The sequence below is a fragment of the Oncorhynchus masou genome, chromosome 16 (genome assembly GCF_036934945.1).
Source record: "Oncorhynchus masou masou isolate Uvic2021 chromosome 16, UVic_Omas_1.1, whole genome shotgun sequence".
Classification (NCBI taxonomy): Eukaryota; Metazoa; Chordata; class Actinopteri; order Salmoniformes; family Salmonidae; genus Oncorhynchus; species Oncorhynchus masou.
Window position 1 is genome coordinate 12117030 of NC_088227.1, and position 14191 is coordinate 12131220.

Here is a 14191-nt window from a genome sequence, read left to right on the forward strand (position 1 = left end):
TCCAGCATCAACATTACCCACCTCGGAATAGGTGCTCTGTTGGCAAGCATCAGCACTCTGGTCTTGTGTAATTCTGTCTGAGTTAATCTTAGCAACGTTTTGAAACGGCAGTTGTCCAAGTGCTCTTAAGTGATTTACATTCTAAAAGACCTGCGTGAGCTGGCAACCTTTTTTCCATCTCAGTTTTTTTTCCTGCCTTCGCCATCTGGTAACGCACATATGCGCGAGCGCACATGCACAAACACTACCCAGTCAGCCACTTAAGCAAGCCATCCACAATCCTTCTCTCTCTCACTCACTCATTTACATATTACACTCACTCACATATTACACTCACTCACTCACATATTACACTCACTCACTCACATATTACACTCACTCACCAACATATTACACTCACTCACATATTACACTCACTCACTCACATATTACACTCACATATTACACTCACACACACAGGCCACATCTGTATTGGTAGGCCAATGCAGCCTTAAGTCATAGATCAGAGGCCCCTGTAACGCCTTCCTAAACCAGGTCTGTGTCTCAAATGGCACCCTATTCCCTTTATACTGCACTACTTTTGACCAGGGCCTATATGGAATAGGACCATTTGGGATGTAACCCAGGAGTGATGGAGTGGAGTAATGGCTCTGTGGCTGTGCCCTCATCCTTGCTTCCTCCGTCCTTTCCTCAATTCCTTTCAAAGCTCATTGGAGGGGGAGGTCTGACTGAGGGACCATAGATCCTTCCTTCCAACGGGCTATGAAAAGGAATTCAGTAACGAGGACGGAGGAATCAAGGATTTGACCACTATTAATGTTTTCAAACCCGGCCTGTATGTCTGCCAGACGTTCCTTGCCTGATGGTTTGAACGCCCTCAACTTCACTTGTCCTCTCTGTCACAGCCCTGAGGACACACATCCCTCTCTGACAAACACACACACCCCTTACAGCGCTCTCTGTGCGTGTGAGTTTGTTCGAAAGAGAGAGACTTTCTCTCTCTCTCTCTCCCTTCTATCTCTCATCCCGCTTTCTCTCTCTCCGGCCACATCTCTCTCTCTCCGCCCACATCTCTCTCTCCGCCCACATCTCTCTCTCCGCCCACTTCTCTCTCTCTCTCTGCCCACATCTCTCCCTCTCTGCCCACATCTCTCCCTCTCTGCCCACATCTCTCCCTCACTGTCTGCCTATGATGCCATCTCATTCATGTCTTAACTCTCTCTGTCTGTGCAGGTAGTAAACCCAAAGGCCTGCAGTGGGTGGTGGATGTGACCATAGCGTACTCCAAAGCCAGGCCCATGGACATCCAGACGTGGATCTTTGGCTACAGACCTCCCACAGTCACGCACGTACACTACAGGTAAGGACTGAGCCTAACTACACTGACACCTCTCTCTTGCTCTGTCTGTCTCGCTCTCTCTCCGCTTCTCACCCTCTCACTTGTTGAGTATCAGAGGTTGGGTTAGTTTTGGCCAGGTTGCAGTACCTATATCTTTGTCTGGCACTCTTTCTCATAGAAAATGGAATAAGAATATCCCAAGGCTCTTGTTGTTATGATCTAGTAATGATGGATTAATTAGACAGAGGGTGGTTGCTGTTGCCTCTCACCAACACTCTCTGCCTCTGCTGTGTACAGCAGGTTCCGTATGTCCTTCCCTCAGCAGTTTCTACCTATCATTCTCTGGCCATTCTCATTAAAGAGGTCTTGTATTCTAGAAGATTGTAATACCCTGACGACACCGCTTGAGTCACGTGCGCGAGCGTTGCGAAATAAATTTAGAAATATGTTATTCAATTATTGCACTCACAATGCTCGCTCGCGTCAACGAGCATCTGCATTGCCAAGGGCTAAATTAGAAGTGATTCCTATTTCTGATGCAGATCGTGCTGCAAGTCCCGCCTCTCCCATCTCCTTATTGGTTTATAGAAGCAGGTACCCACGTGCCATCTCCTCATTGGTTATACCCACGTGGGTGATTGAAAGACGAACTGTGTTGCCGGTTGTCGTGGTGATACTATGAAAGTTTTGATGCCAATCACCATATAAGTTCAAAGATAAAAAGCCTGGAAGGAGGAGAGATGACTAGAAACGATTCGGTTGGCAGTTTTATGTGTGGATTAATTGTCAGAGTAGAGGACCTTGTGCATTTCAGGTAAAATAACAACCTAATGTTTATATCCCAGGAAAAAATTAGCTAGCAACAGCAAGCTAGCTAAATGAGACAAATTAGCTAACAAGTGCAAGCTAACTAGTTAAATTGCCATAAATGTTTAATGCTTTTCGACCTGTCCCCAAATTAATGTCAATGGTTCAGAGTTTGTTTTGATATTTTAACCTGCGTGTCGTGATCGCGCGCAGCCGGTTTGGGTTCCGTGTAAGATCTTTAAAAATACTCTTCTGGGCCTCCCAAGTGGTCTAAGGCACTGCATCATAGTGCTAGCTGTGCCACCAGAGACTCTGGGTTCGAGCCCAGGCTCTGTCGCAGCCGGCTGCGACCGGGGGGCCCATGGGGCGGCGCACAATTGGCCCAGCGTCGTCCGGGTTTGGGAGGGTTTGGCCGGCAGGGATATCCTTGTCTCATCGCGAACTAGCGACTCCTGTGGCGGGCCGGGCACAGTGCACGCTGACCAGGTCTCTAGGTGTACGGTGAATCCTCCGAAACATTGGTGCTGCTGGCTTCCGGGTTGGATGTGCGCTGTGTTAAGAAGCAGTGCATGGTTCTCGATCTCCGACTCTCCCGAGTCCATACGGGAGTTGCAGCGATGAGACAAGACAGTAACTACTAACAATTGGATACCACGAAATTGGGGAGAAAAAGGGGTTAAAAGTAAAATATAAAAAATTAAATACTCTTCTACTATTTTGAACAATAGAGGACATTTGAGGACCTACACAGCCCATTTGTGCCATGTAATGAGGATACCTGCACCACCTACTGAAGTGTTCTGTGCTATTGTGAAGTAATTCACATGATAAAAGAGGTGAAAGGGAGCCTGGAGTGCCACTGTAATGCAATTACTTCTAATTTTGCATAAGAAGGGACATGGAGATTTTGTTGCTCCATAGTAACGCCTTTTCACGTGACACAGTCCAGTCGGAAGTATGGAGCCACCCTAACTGCATTAAGGAGCTCCCCTCACTTCTGTACAGACAGAGGGGATAAATCAGCAACATAAAAGGTAGGAATATATCCTCATGTCGAAGCCTACAGTTGGTGTGGCGGCGTTAGGAATTCCCCCACTCCATTGAAGTTGGGCTGGCCTCGTGTCAACATGAGTCATCATGACACACTTGACATGAATGTGGCACTCAAATCTCCTTTGGGGCGGCAGGTAGCCTAGTGGTTAGTGTGTTGGGCCAGTAACCGAAAGGATGCTAGATCAAATCCCAGAGCTGACAAGGTAAAAATATGCAGTTCTGCCCCTGAACAAGGCAGTTAACCCACTTTTCCTAGGCCGTCATTGTAAATAATAATTTGTTCTTAACTGACTTGCCTCGTTAAATGAGAAATAAAAATAATAATTAATACTTGATTTACTTAACAAAAGCCACATCTAAATAGTTGGTCCATGACATTGGGGTGGAAGGGTAGACTAGTGGTTAGAGTGTTGGGCTAGTAACCGGAAGGTTGCAAGTTCAAATCCCCAATCTAGGTACAAATCTGTCGTTCTGCCCCTGAACAGGCAGTTAATCCACTGTTCCTAGGCCGTCATTGAAAATAAGAATTTGTTCTTAACGGACTTGCATAAAGGTAAAATAAATAATAGCACAAGTGATCTCTATTGCTCCGCGAGCAAGGGGGGAGGCCAATGACATTACTACCTCCCATCAAACTAACTCCTTGAATGCCCTGATCCTTGGAAGTTAACATTATTATTTTTTTTCCCCTTTTAGTGTGTGTCAAGGCCGTAGCCATGGAATCAAGGGTGGTTTGCCCTCCCCCCTGGATTATATAATTATTTTTTTATGTAAAACTAATTTCCTGCCATTCTAAAATATAAACAAATTCACTAACACATGCGATGAACGCCTTATTTCGTTTTTCTACAATAATGTCTAATAGTGTATTGTATTGTGTTCTTCAAGCAAAGGATCCAAAGGCCTTTTTGCGCTTTTCGTTGACACCGATAAAAGACTGGCATATTCCTTCAAGGTTCAGTTTCTCCTGGTGCACGTGACACATGGCCACATTATTCAGCCTTGTTTGACTCATGGATGATCTAAGCCATGTCTTCAGCCTCCTCAGGGCACTAAAACTCCTCTCAGCCTCTACAGAGTCAGGGATGGCCAGCAGAAGAAGCCTTACTAAAGCTTCCATCTGACTGAAGAGACCTCTCACATCTGGCACCATTTCCCCAATAATGCTAGCAACATCTGAGCTCTTTTGACATGTGTAATTAGCCCCAAACATGGCCACTGGGACCTGCAGTAGTCTTGAATCCAATTCAGGATACTCGTCTACCACCTTGTCTATGTCTCCGCGTAGCTGCACATGTTCAAGCTGCTACAGCTTGTGGAATCCAGCTTGATCAAACCTCTCTATGAATTGAGTATTCACAAGGCATTGTAGAATTGGGCTCTGTACAAAAACTGGGCATACGGATGTATAAGGGCTGCAGCATGACCGGTGTAACGCTTTGTAGGTTTGCGGAAATTAGGCATCTGAATAGGTTATAGGTCCAACTTTGTTGCCATAGCAGTTGCTTTGCGAACAAGACATCAAAGTGCTCCTCCGTTCGCTTGTCATGCATTCTTGTTTTGACATGATCCACAGCCTCCAACATGCCTGAAACGGTCTGTTTCCTAAGCTGCAGGGACTGGCTTTATCAATAAGTGCATTGAGGACATCATTCCCACAGTGACTGTACGTAGATATCCCAACCAGAAGCCATGGATCACAGGCAACATGCGCACTGAGCTAAAGGGTAGAGTTGCCGCTTTCAAGGTGCGGGACTCTAACCCGGAAGCTTACAAGTTACATTACATTACATTACATTACAAGTTATCCCGCTATGCTCTGCGACGAACCATCAAACAGGCAAAGCGTCAATACAGGGCTAAGATTGAATCACACTACATCAGCTCCGACGCTCGTCGGATGTGGCAGGGCTTGCACACTATTACAGACTACAAAGGGAAGCACAGCTGCCCAGTGACACAAGCATACCAGACGAGCTAAATCACTTCAATGCTCGATTCGAGGCAAGCAACACCGAGGCTTGCATGAGAGTATCAGCTGTTCCGGACGACTGTGTGATCACACTCTCCGTAGCCGACGTGAGTAAGACCTTTAAACAGGTCAACATTCACAAGGCTGTGGGGGCAGATGGATTACCAAGACATGTGCCCCGGGCATGTGCTGACCAACTGGCAGGTGTCTTCACTGACATTTTCAACATGTCCCTGATTGAGTCTGTAATACCAACATGCTTCAAGTAGACCACCATAGTTCCTGTGCCCAAGAACACAAAGGCAACCAGCCTACATGACTACAGACACGTGGCACTCACGTCCGTAGCCATGAAGTACTGGCTGGAAATGGCTCACATCAACACCATTATCCCAGAAGCCCTAGACACACTCCAATTTGCATACCGCCCCAACAGATCCACAGATGATGCAATCTCTATTGCACTCCACACTGCCCTTTCCCACCTGGACAAAAGGAACACCTATGTGAGAATGCTATTCATTGACTACAGCTCAGCGTTCTACACCATAGTACCCTCAAAGCTCATCACTAAGCTAAGGAACCTGGAACTAAACACCTCCCTCTGCAACTGGATCCTGGACTTCCTGACTGGCTGCCCCCAGGTGGTGAGGGTAGGTAGCAACACATCTGCCACACTAATCCTCAACACTGGAGCTCCCCAGGGGTGCGTGCTCAGTCCCCTCCTGCACTCCCTGTTCACCCACGACTGCATGGCCAGGCACGACTCCAACACCACCATTAAGTTTGCTGACGACACAACGGTGGTAGGCCTGAACACCGACAACGATGAGACAGCCTATAGGAAGGAGGTCAGAGACCTTTCCGGGTGGTGCCAGAATAAAAACCTATCCCTCAACGTGACCAAGACTAAGGAGATTGTGGACTACAGGAAAAGGACCACCAAGCACGTCCCCATTCTCATCGACAGGGCTGTAGTGGAGCAGGTTGAGAGCTTCAAATTCCTTGGTGTCCACATCAACAACAAACTAGAATGGTCCAAACACACCAAGGCAGTCGTGAAGAGGGCACGACCAAGCCTATTCCCCCTCAGGAAACTTAAAAGATTTGGCATGGGTCCTGAGATCCTCAAAAGGTTCAACAACTGCAACATCAAGAGCATCCTGACCAGTTGCATCACTGCCTGGTATGGCAATTGCTCGGCCTCCAACCGCAAGGCACTACAGAGGGTAGTGCGTACGGCCCAGTTCATCACTGGGGCAAAGCTACCTGCCATCCACGACCTCTATACCAGGCAGTGTCAGATGAAGGCCCTAAAAATTGTCAAAGACCCCAGCCACCGCAGTCTCTACTACTGCATGGCAAGCGGTACCGGAGTGCCAAATCTAGGACAAAAAGGCTTCTCAACAGTTTTTACCCCCAAGCCATAAGACTCCTGAACAGGTAACCAAATGGTTATCGGACTATTTGCATTGTGTGCCCCCCCTAACCCCTCTTTTACGCTGCTGCTAATCTCTGTTTATCTTATATGCATAGTCACTTTAACTAAACCCACATGTACATACTACCTCAATAAGCCTGACTAACAGGTGTCTGTATATAGCCTTGCTACTCTAATTGTCAAATGTCTTTTTACTGTTGTTTTATTTATTTACTTACCTACACACACACACACACACTTTCTTTCCTCTACACTATTGGTTAGAGCCTGTAAGTAAGCATTTCACTGTAAGGTCTACACCTGTTGTATTCGGCGCACGTGACAAACTTTAATTTGATTTGATCACATGCCATCTTGGCAATATTTTGCCTTGTCATTGACACTCCATAGAGTCCCAGGAATTCTTCCTTTGGTTGTAGATCTGCATCTACAAAGAGTCAAACATATTGACTCCTGATCAACTCCTGATATATCCCAGGTGCATTCAAACATATTGACTCCTGATCAACTCCTGATATATCCCGGGTGCCATCAATGATAAGTGCGAACTGGACCACTTGGCAATGATATTATTTCCAATACAATTTCTTTGCTCAGCAGCTTCAAAATGTTGTTTTGCATTTGGGGACTGGTGAAATCAAAGTGACCTTTCGGCCAGGTGGTCAGCTCTGCATCACCCTTTGCCTTGTACTTTAGAAGCTGGCTGAAATTCCCGTTCTCCTTATCAACGCCTCGAAAAGCCTGACCTTGCCATGCCAACTACTTCACACCCCCAACATTCTTCATCAGATTTCTCCTCACTTGTTGATGATGTCTTTCAAGCTCACGTGAAAGTTGCACATTAACAGGCTTTGGCCTCTGAATCTGAGTCATCACAGGTCATTTGTGACACTGGCTGCCTTTATGCGCACTAAATGTCTCCAGTGCCGCCGACCAATTTTGAAAGCCAGTCTTGACAAAAGCTCAATCTGCTTTGGACGCAAGCTGAGACTTTTGTGTTGCCAAGTATTTAGCACAATAGAAAGGAGGGTCTGTAATGGAGCCAAGTATAATCTTTTGACCTTTTGTTCTGAAAGTAGTGTCATATTTGATAGGGTTTGACATTCACATTTGTCTGATTTGGCATGTCTGTCTGCCATTGTCTCAAACTCACTCTCTCTTGATTGTATTATCTGAGATACACGAGAAGCCATACCTAGAGGAACATCTCATCTTAAATTAACATTATTCGCTCTTAACCATCAATATTTGCTCCTTTTCTCACTCACCTCCATGTCACCTGCTCTCCCTGCCCTGTCGGCATCCTCATGCTCTCTTTCTCCCTGTCCTGTCGGCATCCTCATGCTCTCTCTCTCCCTGCCCTGTCGGCATCCTCATGCTCTCTCTCTCTCCCTGCCCTGTACATATATACATACAGTATACTATACAGTACATATATACAGTATACTATACCGTCTACTATACAGTACATCTATACAATATACTATACAGTCTGCTATACAGTCTACTATACAGTACACTATACAGTCTGCTATACGGTACAGCTGTACAGTCTGCTATACGGTAGAGCTATACAGTACTACTATACAGTACATATATACAGTATACTATACAGTAAAGCTACACAGTCTACTATACAGTATACTATACAGTCTACGATACTGTATACTATACAGTACAGCTATACAGTACATATATACAGTATACTATACCGTCTGCTATACAGTACATCTATACAGTATACTATACAGTCTGCTATACAGTATACGATACAGTCTACTATACAGCATACTATGCGGTACATATATACAGTCTACTTTACAGTATACTATACAGTACAGCTATACGGTCTACTATACTGTACAGCTATACAGTCTACTATACAGTACATCTTTTCAGTCTACTATACAGTACAGCTATACAGTCTACTATACAGTCTATACAGTACATCTATACAGTACAGCTATACAGTCTACTATACACTCTACTATACAGTACATCTATACATTATACTGTACAGTACATCTATACAGTCTACTATACTATTCAGCTATGCAGTAAAGCTATACAGTACATATATACAGTATACTATTCAGTATACTATACAGTACATGTATACAGTATACTATACCATCTACTATACAGTACATCTATACACTCTGCTATACAGTCTACTATACAGTCTGCTATACAGTATACTATTCAGTACATCTATACAGTCTACTACACTGTGTACTATACAGTACAGCTATACAGTCTACTATACAGTAGATCTATACAGTCTGCTATACAGTACATCTATACAGTACATCTATACAGTCTACTATACAGTACATCTATACAGTCTACTATACAGTACATCTATACAGTACAGCTGTACAGTACAGCTATACAGTCTACTCTACAGTGCATCTATACAGTCTACTCTACAATACATATGTTGAGTCTACTATACAGTACAGCTATACAGTCTACTATACAGTACATCATACAGTCTACTGTACAGTACATCTATACAGTCTGCTATACAGTATACTATACAGTACATACAGTATACTCTACCGTCTACTATACAATACATCTATACAGTATACTATACAGTCTGCTATACAGTACAGCTATACAGTCTGCTGTACAGTACATCTATACCTTACAGCTGTACAGTCTACTATACGGTCTACTATACAGTACAGCTATACAGTATACTATACAGTACATCTATGCTGTACAGTCTACTATAGAGTACAGCTATACAGTACAGCTATACTGTCTACTATTCAGTCTACTATACAGTACAGCTATACAGTACATACAGTATACTATACCGTCTACTATATAATACATTTATACAGTATACTATACAGTCTGCTATACAGTCTGCTATACAGTACAGCTATACAGTCTGCTATACAGTACAGCTATACAGTACTACTATACAGTACAGCTATGCAGTCTACTATACAGTACAGCTATACAGTACAGCTATACAGTCTACTATACAGTACAGCTATACGGTCTACTATACAGTACATCTTTTCAGTCTACTATACAGTACAGCTATACAGTCTACTATACAGTCTATACAGTACAGCTGTACAGTACATCTATGCTGTACAGTCTACTATACAGTACAGCTATACATTATACTGTACAGTACATCTATACAGTCTACTATACTATTCATCTATGCAGTAAAGCTATACAGTACATATATACAGTCTACTATTCAGTATACTATACAGTACATATATACAGTATACTATACCATCTACTATACAGTACATCTATACAGTCTGCTATACAGTCTACTATACAGTACATCTATACAGTACATTTATACAGTACAGCTGTACAGTATACTATACAATACATCTATACAGTATAGTGATACAGAACATCTATACAGTATACTATACAGTACAGCTATACAGTGTACTATACAAATGTGCAATAAATGAATGCTACTACTGTCTACATAAATTACACATGCAGTGTAACATAAATGATTGGGCTGGCAGGTGGCCTCGTGGTTAGACCGTTCGACTAGTAACCGAAATGTTGCATGATCGAATCCCCGAGCCGACAAGGTAAAAATCCGTCCTTCTGTCCCTGAACAAGGCAGATAACCCACTAGGCCGTCATTTGAAAATAGAATTTGTTCTTAACTGACTTGCGTAGTTATATTAAGGTAAAATAATAATAATTGACACTTTACTCAGACTTCACGCGGGCTTTCTGACAAATATAACATAATGAAGACATTATCGTTATTTGAATATGCCTGTGAGCACCATTGTTGGTCGCTGGGTGAGTGTGTGGCTATTTAACTTTTTAGGTAACCTACCTAACATTCATATTACATTCTAGTTTTCCACTTTTTAATACATTTGAAAGTAATGAAATAGAGAGACAGTACAGTGTTTGACATTGATTGTACCTAACCACAGCAGTCGAGCAACTGCTTCTGCTGGGGTACGGCAACACCACTTGGAACAAAACACACGCAGAACTGCAGTACAGCGTAATACTAGAACCGGTAGTAATAATATTGGCAATTTGTTAAGTTTAGCTATGATTACATTTGCTAATGATTATTTCGGACGGCGGTGCGTGGTTGCCTGTTGTAGCGTAGCACATTTTTATTTTATTTATTTTTTATATCAATATATTGGGGGGGACATTTTGAGCATATTTGAATATTGGGGGGATGTGTCCCCTGGTGTGTGGACTTTACTGTATTTGTACTTGGGAAATCGCTCTTCAACAGGAAAAGTATTTTTTTAGCTCACTGGACGTCTTTAAAGAGAGCGCTGAATGGGAGACTGTTGAGGCCGTTTGGTACAAAGATAAGACGCTAGGGCTGAAGGAGGATTTATCACACAGGTAGGCTGAGGCCGAGGCTGGCACCGGCTGCTAAAAAAGCATTTTCTATTTGTGTCTGTTGACCCTCTATACATCTCTTTAAGGAGATCATGCGCACACACTCTTGCTCTCTTTCACACACACCAAGCCAAGTTCAGTCCATTGCTTTGGCAGCGTTGATCCCCTCAGGTTCCCTTAGCTGCCCCTCCTTTGAGTCCAGTCAAAGGTGTGAGCGTATGCGTATGAGTAAATACACACACGCACATTAATAACGCAGGAGTGCACAATTGACATGTACTTCTCCTCAACTCTCTCATATCTAGGCTCGTCAAACGGCCACTCGTAAGGTGGCTTATCGTACATTGTTCTTATGACTTCCGCTTTGATTCATGTGCTTTTCCAATGGCATCACAATGGTCTCTGTGATTTATATCAAGGGATTACTATATTTTTACTCACCATGTCGTCATTCTAAAGGCTAGAGTCAGGTCTCGGACCTGATGCCCTCTCGCACGAGCGTGCTCTAACTCTCTTTGCCCTCTACCGTTCCAATGCCCACTGCGTCCAAGATTGTGTTTGTTCAAGCACACTGTAGCAAAGTGTTTAAAACCCTTTTCCAACAGATTGCAAAAATTTGCATTTCTCATTGGATAAGTATCGGTCGGCCCTCCCTGTTTCAGTCCATTTGGTGCCAAATGAACGTGACCCAGAGCTCCAGCTAGTCCAGACCTCCCTAGCCCTGCATGACTCTGGCTCTGCTGAATGGCCCTTCTCTCCACCCTCTGGTCTCTGGGGGCCGTAAGGCTGACGTCAGGGGGTGATCTGTGTGAGCCCTGGCGCCTCCAGTCCTCCAACAGCCCCCACTCTGTCCCCCAGGCCCCTCGCTCTGCTGCTGCTGGGCCAGGCTCAGATTAAGGCTAAAGACTCATTAGGCCCAGTAATGAGAGAGGCGCTGCACCCGCCTACCCCAGTTAGGGGACTCTCCGCTGGGCCGTGACCACAATCACCCTCCCCTGCAGGGTCAGCGGACCCGGAGGTCCTCACCGGGGACCCAGGTTGTTGTGAGGCTGAAAGACATGTGCACACACATTGTCACACACACACAAACACTCTGGCTGGGGATGTGGCTGAGCTAAGCACAGGGAGGTCCTGTAGTGCACCGGTGCAGGTGCCTAGTCAACAAGAGGATTAGCCTGCAGATTAGGAGACTGAGGCTGCAGACATATCTGTGTGTGTGTGTGTGTGTCAGTCATTACTTTCACACTGAGTAATCTAGGATGTTGGAGTATCTTTAAATGTTCGTTACTGACTATTCTAAAAATACTTGTGTATTTTCTGAATGGCTATGTTTGCGCAGGGAAGTTCCCCTGTATTAGTTGGAATTGTTCACACCTCTAGGCTGGTGGATTTACTTACTTACACACCCGATCAGGATACCTGCTGTATGTACACTACCGTTCAAAGTTCGGATCACTTAGAAATGTAATTGTTTTTGAAAGGAAAGCACTTTTTTTGTCCATTTAAAATAACATCAAATTGATCAGAAATAGAGTGTAGACATTGTTAATGTTGTAAATGACTATTGTATCTGGAAAAAGCTGATTTTTAATGGAATATCTACATAGGTGTACAGAGGCCCATAATCAGCAACCATCACTCCTGTGTTCCAATGGCACGTTGTGTTAGCTAATCACAGTTTATCATTTTAAAAGGCTAATTGATCATTTAGAAAACCCTTTTGCAATTATGTTAGCACAACTGAAAACTGTTGTTCTAATTAAAGAACCAATAAAACTGTCCTCTTTTAGACTAGTTGAGTATCTGGAGCATCAGCATTTGTGGTTTCGATTACAGGCTCAAAATGGCCCGAAACAAAGAATTTTCTTCTGAAACTCGTCAGTATATTCTTGTTCTGAGAAATGAAGGCTATTCCATGAAGATCTCGTACAACTCTGTGTACTAGACCCTTCACAGAACAGCGGAAACTAGCTCTAACCAGAATAGAAGGAGTGGGAGGCCCCGGTGCACAACTGAGCAAGAGGTACATTAGTGTCTAGTTTGGGAAACAGATGCCTCAAGTCCTCAACTGACAGCTTCATTAAATAGTACCCACTAAACACCAGTCTCAACGTAAAAAGTGAAGACGCGACTCCGGGATGCTGGCCTTATAGGCAGAGTTGCAAAGGAAAAGCCATATCTCAGACTAGCCAATAAAAAGAGGAGATTAAGATGGGAAAAAGAATAGGCACTGAACAGTGGAACTCTGCCTAGAAGGCCAGCATCCCATTGAGCTGTTTGGGACGCTCTGGTTCGACGTGTACAACAGCGTGTTCCAGTTCCCGCCAATATCCAGCAACTTCGCACAGCCATTGAAGAGGAGTGGGTCAACATTCCACAGGCCACAATCAACAGTCTGATCAACTCTGTGTGGAGATGTCTCTCGCTGCATGAGGCAAATGGTGGTCACACCAGATACTGACTAGTTTTCAGGTTCACGCCCCTACCTTTTAAAAAAAAAGGTTTCTGTGACCATTTATGTAATTCCCAGTCATGTGAAATCCAAAGATTAATCCATTTATTTCAGTTGATTTCCTTATATGAACTGTAACTCAGTAAAATCTTTGAAATTGTTGCATGTATGTTGAGTTTAGATTTTTGTTCAGTGTGTGTGTATATATAGCCTAGATTTATATATGCCTCTCTGATTATCCTGTAACTTCAAGGTCCCACCAGGTCTCACAGTCGCCAAAGTGGCCACTCTTGGTTAGAACAGTTTCCTCCTCACAGGACCTGTGGCAGTAGATAGTGGAATAGTGGATACAGCCACACGAGTTAAGTGTCAATGGTAAGGTGTGCGTGTGATGTGCTACCATGGCGACAGTGCAGATCTAGTCATGGCCAAAAGTTTTGAGAATGACACATTAATTTTCATAAAGTCTGCTGCCTCAGTTTGTATGATGGCAATTTGCATATACTCTATAATGTTATGAAGAGTGATCAGATGAATTGCAATTAATTGCAAAGTCCCCCTTTGCCATGCAAATGAACTGGATCCCCCAAAAACATTTCCACTGCATTTCAGCCTTGCCACAAAAGAGCCAGCTGGCGACATGTCAGTGATTCTCTCGTTAACACAGGTGTGAGTGTTGACGAGGACAAGGCTGGAGATCGCTCTGTCATGCTGATGGTGCTTGGAATCATTGTTCTTCCTCTGTCA

The 14191-nt window shown here is 43.9% G+C and overlaps 1 protein-coding gene across 2 annotated transcripts in view; it reads left to right on the forward strand.

Annotated features, from left to right (window-relative positions):
• The window catches only part of LOC135557476 (acyl-CoA:lysophosphatidylglycerol acyltransferase 1-like), an 82740-nt gene that overhangs the window by 58784 nt on the left and 9765 nt on the right, over positions 1-14191 (forward strand). For both annotated transcript variants that reach the window (XM_064990747.1, XM_064990748.1), the window contains one exon: positions 1234-1360. In XM_064990747.1, the coding sequence (XP_064846819.1) occupies positions 1234-1360 (127 nt within the window). The remainder of the gene's footprint in view (positions 1-1233; positions 1361-14191) is intronic.